This window comes from Lolium perenne, chromosome 7 (assembly GCF_019359855.2).
Source record: "Lolium perenne isolate Kyuss_39 chromosome 7, Kyuss_2.0, whole genome shotgun sequence".
Taxonomy (NCBI): Eukaryota; Viridiplantae; Streptophyta; class Magnoliopsida; order Poales; family Poaceae; genus Lolium; species Lolium perenne.
The window spans coordinates 328,184,488-328,191,348 of NC_067250.2; the positions used below are offsets into that span (position 1 = coordinate 328,184,488).

Here is a 6,861-nt window from a genome sequence, read left to right on the forward strand (position 1 = left end):
GAACACTCCCCTCTCTTATCTCTGGTGGAGACACCACCCATTTTGGGTGACACCATCATCACCACCACCACACCATCCCCCTCTCTCTCTTTTCTCCAAAACTTGTGCATTTGCTCTTTTTCAAGATTTTGGCACAAGCCACTCATGGCATTGTCCCCCTCTCTTTTTACATCTGCCCCTGCACAACTCTCTTTTTCTCTCTTTTGTCTCTGGTTGGGAGACAAGAGAGGGGACAATTCCCCCTCTCTTTTATTTTTTCTTTTTCTCCCTCTCTCTTTTCTATTTTGGGCCGTGGACCTCACCACCCCCTCTTCTCTTGCCCTGGCCCAACCCTAGCCCACTCCTCTCTCTCTCTTTTCGGCCCAGGACACCATAGCCCCCTCTCCCGCCTAAAACCCTAGCCCCTAACGCACGCGCGCGCACGCTGGCAGCGCCATGATGGCGTGACACCTCGCACGCCCCGCCTTCACCCTCGACTGTCCCCCTCGATGCCCCAGCACCCTCCCTCACTGATGTCACCCCGGCCCCACGAGGTGACGCCAGCCCTTGCCCCTCCATTGGCCGACGCCACCGCCCGCTCCACTCCCGCACCCCTCCCTCGCCAATAGAAGGCACCCAACCGCCACCACCGCGCCCTTTCAACCCCTCCCACTCCTACGCCACCCTCTGCCCCTCTGCCAAGCCGCTCGAGTGGCAGCTCGCGCTGCTGCTGCTCCTGTCGCTCGCCGACGCTCACCGCGGTCACCGCGCGGGTGACGCGCAGGTGGTCACCGCCATGACGCCATCGATGCTCCCTTCTCCCTCTTTTCGTCACCATCGCCATCGCCTGCTCCTAACCACCCTCCCCTATCCTCTCCGACGCGCAGATCTACCGCGAGGTGACGACGATAGCGACACACCGAGGACGTCCGTGACGAAGACGACGCCACGCGAGGAGGAGGAGACGCGTCGGGAAGCCGCCAAGCCGTCCACGCGCAGCACCACCACTCCCTCACCGTCTCTGCACGTCGCCACGCCAACACTAGCCACCGGTAAGCCACACCGCCGCCCCCTTCTTCCCTGCCGGTGAGCGCGCCATGGGTGTGGATGAGACGACGGCCGCAGGCCGCCAGATCTGCATCTGACGGATGCATGGCACATGCAGGCCACGTCGGCATGCACGGCCTAGCCTGCCACGGGCCCCGGCCTTTTTCTTTTTTTCTCCCCCGCCACCCGGAAACCCTACTGGGCCGGCCCATCTCTGTGCACACGACACGGCCCAAAACCCTCCCGCCAAAACAAATTCGTTTGAAAATTAAAAATGGCTGTTAAATTTTGAAAAGCATCTGTGCACTGTTTTGTGAATAAATTTAGTTTGGCATGTCCGATTTAGGTGATTAAAATTGCAGTAGAACCAGTATGAAAATATATTTCCAATGCCACTGGCCGTGTATTTTTAGGATTTTTGTACGATTTTTAATGTATTAAACATGTTTACTGTATTCTGCCTAGTATTTCTAATTCCCAAAATTGATGGATTAACATTTTTGGATGAATCCAATTGTGTTAATCTTGTTTTGTTACTGTCCATCCAGGAAAAATACTTCTAGGCACTGTTCATACATTTTTCTCTCTGTTTGTGAATGTATGTGTGTTACATGCAATATTGGAACCAAATTTCTTTTAAATTTATTCAAATCCTTGCCACCACTTTGTTTTAAAACTAGCCAACCCATGTTTTGTTACTGTGAAACAACTCCACTGCATATTTTCATTTTTTGTTTTACTTAACCCTTGGTTCATGAACTATGTATTGATTGTATGCGTTATTTATCTTTGTGACGATAGACACGAACGAGGGTGAAGTTGAAGGGGAGGATTTTGGAGAAGGATTTGAAGAAGACCAGGGACAAGCCAACCAAGGCAAGCCATCTATTGATCTCTGAATATTGTGTATCATGTTGTTGACACTTTGTTGTCATTCTTGTTCTTTGATCTATGGTGTGTTATTATCCTTTTGTGTCATACATGCTTAATCTTAAGCATGGTAATCCTCTTGGTCATATATTATGCACCTCTTAGTGAGTGTTGTGTAATGGCAATGATCTTAGTTATGCCACCTTACTTGGTTGTCTTTACATGCTTACCTGCATGTTACCCTACTTGCCAATTCACTCACATACACCCCCTTCTAGTGAATTGATAAGTGTTATCATGATCTTGGTGTACTCTCACTATGGGAAGAATATGCCTACCTACCTTGGGTATGTCGAGTGTGTTGATCTCCAACACCTCTCCTCTTTTTATGACATTTGGTTAATGCCAAAAATCTGAAAGTGTTACCCCTCTTATGTTGACAACTTACATGCTTACCTCAAGCGTGTTGATCATTCTTGACATCTCACCTACACCCCCTTAGTGGAGTAGTGGTTATACCGACAAATATGTCGTACCTCTCCAATGATGATGTCTCGGTACACTACCCGTGAGTATGCCGACCCCCTTTTGACACCTCCACACTTCCACTAAGTGGCTTGATGAATAGCATCAAGGCCATGTTGTGTTCTAGTTCCATTATGAAACTTTAGGTTGGGAACCCCTCAAGGTTTATCTTGTTGTAAATGTTTTACTAAAACCTTGGGTGAGATTACTTTACTCAAGTGAGAGTTTTGAAAGGAAAGGATCTTGCCAAAGATGGGTGGCAAAATGACAAGTGTGGTTGTACTTGGTTTTGGTAAAACGACACATGGTTCTATGTATTCGCCCGGAACAACCAATTCGCGCAACCACATTACCCCAAACGTGGGCATAGGGCTTAGCTCGTAGTCCGTTCTTCTTAACAATGGGACACCGCACAACTATACAAGGGTAAGAGTACCCCCGAGTCCAGATTGCCGTTGTTGGAGGCAATAGTATAACGGGATGCCTCCGGGGCTACCCATCTGGAAGACACTATGGGTCTCCTGTCGTGGCGGTGGAGTCACGCTCAAAGTGAGGTGAGCTGCCACGGTGCCGGGGTGGTACACTCCATAGGGTAGGATCCCTTGCTAAGTTGAATAGGCGAAAGGTTTTGACTGATTATCCGAGACTCGCATACTCTCGTATGACGAACCGGGGATGATCCCAGTGGATTTATTGGTTCTTGTGGGGAAAGTGCGCACACTCTGCAGAGTTGAATCTATTCGAATAGCCGCATCCGCGGTCATGGACAGTTGGGATGGCTGTTGTTTAGCTGTGTCGACTTTGTTTTAAAAAGGATTTGCAAAGCAAATGAGAAAGTTGTTTGGAGTACCGGAAGGGTACGAGAAAGTGTGTGTTGACCATATGGAGATGGTCGAGAAGGACAAATAAAATGGGTCACCCCCTCCTAGTGTTTCATGTAGAGGAACTCTTTTGAAGTATCTTCTTCAACAAAGGTATAGAGATGTCGTAGATTATCTTTTGAAGTATCTTCTTCAACAAAGATATAGAGATGTCATAGGATTCTCTCAGTGTCCCCTTCAACTGTGATGTTGGGATGCTATATCCACAAGAGAAACTGCTTCTCTTCTACTTGCTATATCCACAAGAGAAAACTTCTCTTCCTCTCTTGTCTTCTTTAGCTAGACTTGTTAGCACCTTCTTGATGGTTTGCGAGTACAATTCCAAATATACTCACGGCTTTGTCCCTGGCTATTAACTTGGCCAGACTATGAGGAGGAATGTGAAGACGATGGAGGCTACCAAGACGACTATGCGACCTAGGATGATCTCCAAGTCAGCTGCCTGTAGGTCTAAGGCATGACTTGGGCCCGACGCTGTTGACGTGTATCCGCTGCTATGTTTGTGATGAACTTGCCCGAAGTGGTACTTATGTAAGACTGGGTCATGTGATCCGTTTATTGTAAGACTATTTATTTGGTACTTGTAATGGATGTTGTAAACTCTGGATATTCAGTTCGGTTATGTGCTCACGGCACACTGATCATGGGATCGTGAGTTGAATGCATAACAGGGTATTTCGGATAGCTAGTCCGGGGTCCCGACAGTATACTATGTTGAGATTGATTATATATTCATGTCATATGTTATTTGGGATCTTGCATACTCTCCGTTGCTAGTAGAAACTCTGGCCAAGTGGACACTTGTGACTCCAAGATGGGGTATTTATGCTCGATAGTAGGTTCATGCCTCTAGTTTTCTAGGAGAGTGACTTTATAACTTCTAAGATTGTAGATGTGTTGTTGCTACAAGGGAGAAAACAATAATGTTTTATCCGAGGGTAATTGACATAGGCATCCTGAATGGGCCTGCCGAATAAAGTACCCGAGGTTATCTGGAGCCCCACGACTCGAAGCTTTCAAGGCCCAGAAGCCCGGCGAACATCGATAAAGAATCTATTGTTATATTAGGAATCACGAATCATGTAATTATACGGGAAATACTCGGATAGTTTCCCAGAGCTTGTAACTTGTACGGCACGAAATCCCTCGGCTCTTCCTCCTATATAAAGGGGAGCCGAGGGGAGGAGAATCCATCGAATCTATTGTCAACATAACCCTATTTTCTTAGTCGAGCACCTTTTCGGCTGAACCTTCGAGATCTACTTGCCCTCTACTTTCGACGAAACCCTAAGTCTACAATCCGTAGGCATTGACAAGTTAATCCCTTGTCAATTGGCGCCGTCTGTGGGAATTGGAGGCTGCAAGGAGGTGATCTCGATGGCATCGTCAACATCATCAATGGCAAGCAACGCGATGGACGGAGGTAAACGGATCCAACCTGATCTCGATGATTTTGTTCCTCACCCTCCCGCCCGTTTGCATGCATATGCCGATCTGGAGGAGTCGATGGAGATGACGTTCAGGAGTTTCCACTTCCGCATCGGGAAAGAAGGATCGCATCGTCTCGCGGCACCGATTTTTTCGGGACCGTTAGCGGCCGATTCCGATTTCTCGGGATCATCAGCATCATCGATCGAGTTAGGCGACGAGGAGGTTTCGCCACCAAGCTTCACCAAGCCGGCCATCGGTGGAGGACTCGCCGATCTGTTCGGCGACATGACTTTCGGGTCGTTCATGGATTCCGATCTGGGTAGCGACTCGGAAAGCATCGACAACTTCGACTTCATCGACAGATCAACTTCTATTAGGGATGTCTTCGCCGATCTATACGACGGTGTCACCGACCCTGAAGATGAAAACAAAACTACAATATATCATCAAGTCTACGTAATCGGGGAATCAAGCCGCCAAGAAGATGAAGCGTCGGAGGCTTTCAATGATTTGGGCAATCCATACATCGATCCCGCAGATCTCACGCGTGGAACAGGAAACAAATACATCGTGTCCACGCTGCGAGAGAAAATACAGCTGCCGCAAGCAGCTTGGGATAGAGCTCAGAGAGCCATGAATGGCACAGAGTCGATGACTACCAAGGGTACACCAGAAGCGTTGCAAGCATATCAATATAAACTCGCTCGTGCTGGATGAGAATTGGAAAAACAAAGAAAGTTACTCGACGAAAGAAGAGCTGCAGCTTCTGCGTCAAGTGTGCGCAGGGCCGCCCTGAGTCGACAATCAGGAACCTCGGGAGATAGTCATAGAGACGCCCGTGCAAGAAACAGATCGCGATTGGCAAATGTGCCCGAGCATGAACGAGAGAACTTGATCCAAAACCTCGACATGTCATTTATGTCAATAGACACGAGAGGGGACATCATCCCAAAAACGTCGGAAGCAGGATATATGGCGACACATGCCTTCATACTGGCATCTAAACCACCTCCGGGGGATCCCAGGGAAGCACTGTACTAGATGGCTATGGCAGGAGTTGGCGTCATGGGGATAGCAATAGCTGGCTCGAGTACACCACAACACGAAAGTGCTCCACGAAGAAATAGTCCAAGGCAAAATAGTCCTCGACCCACTACGGTGGCGGCACGAGATCCTCCACGAGAAGGTGACGCGAGAAACATGGTGACGCAAGCACGAGTCGACAGAGCACGACAGGAGAGGGATCGTGAAAACAGAACACGAGAGTGTCGGCATTCACCGGAAGTTAGCGAGGAGGATTTATGTGGGCTCCCTTGCTTCACCCGACGAGTTCGCAAAACTAAAGTGCCTTCTAGCTTCAAGTTACCAGATAGCTACAAAAAATTCGATGGATTGCAAGATCCTGAGGATTGGCAAGTGGACTATTTGGAGACAGTGAAGCTGATGGGCAGAACCAGGGCAATGGCCATGCAGAGCATTCAGGTCCACCTCAGCAGAGCCGCAAGATCTTGGATGAAGAAGCTACCGGAAGGATCCATCGACAGCTGGGAAACTTTTGAGGACTTGTTCGTGAGGAATTTTCATTCCACGTGCAAGAAACCTGCGTCAATAGAGCAGCTAAGGACTTGCAGGCAGAAGTCGGATGAATCAATGAGGATGTACATCCAGAGGTGGAGCATCATAAAAAACTCGGTTGCGAACGTGTCAGATGAAAGAGCAATAGACACGTTTATCGCAGGAATTCGAAGAAGAGATCTAATCGAGGAATTAGGAAGGTCCAACCCAAGAACAATAGCTGACCTCATGGAGACAGCGAATCGTTGGGCTGACGGAGAAGATGCTGTTCATAACAAACGGCAGAGGTCACCCGAGGAAGATCGTAATAGGAATAACAATCAAAATAGGTGACGTTTTCGACCCTTCATAGATTATGATGGTCCCTGCCAAGTGGCGGCTGGCTTCCGAGGAAATAGTGGAGGAAATCATCGGGATGATTGCCAACGGAATAATGATCAGCGCAAGGATCATAGAGATGCACCGAGTTCCAGCAGGCAAAATAACCGGCCTAGGTTCCCAAGGCCATACAACATGTCACCCGAAGATTTGTTGAACGGGCCATGCCAGATGC

At 48.4% G+C, this 6,861-nt stretch overlaps 1 protein-coding gene across 1 annotated transcript; it reads left to right on the forward strand.

The window, feature by feature from the left end:
• The first annotated feature begins 6,194 nt into the window (after positions 1-6,194).
• LOC127312677 (uncharacterized) lies at positions 6,195-6,641 on the forward strand. Its single transcript, XM_051343214.1, has one exon. It carries the CDS (start codon positions 6,195-6,197, stop codon positions 6,639-6,641), a length of 447 nt encoding a protein of 148 aa, XP_051199174.1.
• The last annotated feature ends 220 nt before the right edge of the window (positions 6,642-6,861 follow it).

Bases quoted from the DNA above. Each gene is read 5' to 3' on its own strand.
- LOC127312677 (XM_051343214.1), top strand. From the start codon at position 6,195: ATGGCCATGCAGAGCATTCAGGTCCACCTCAGCAGAGCCGCAAGATCT.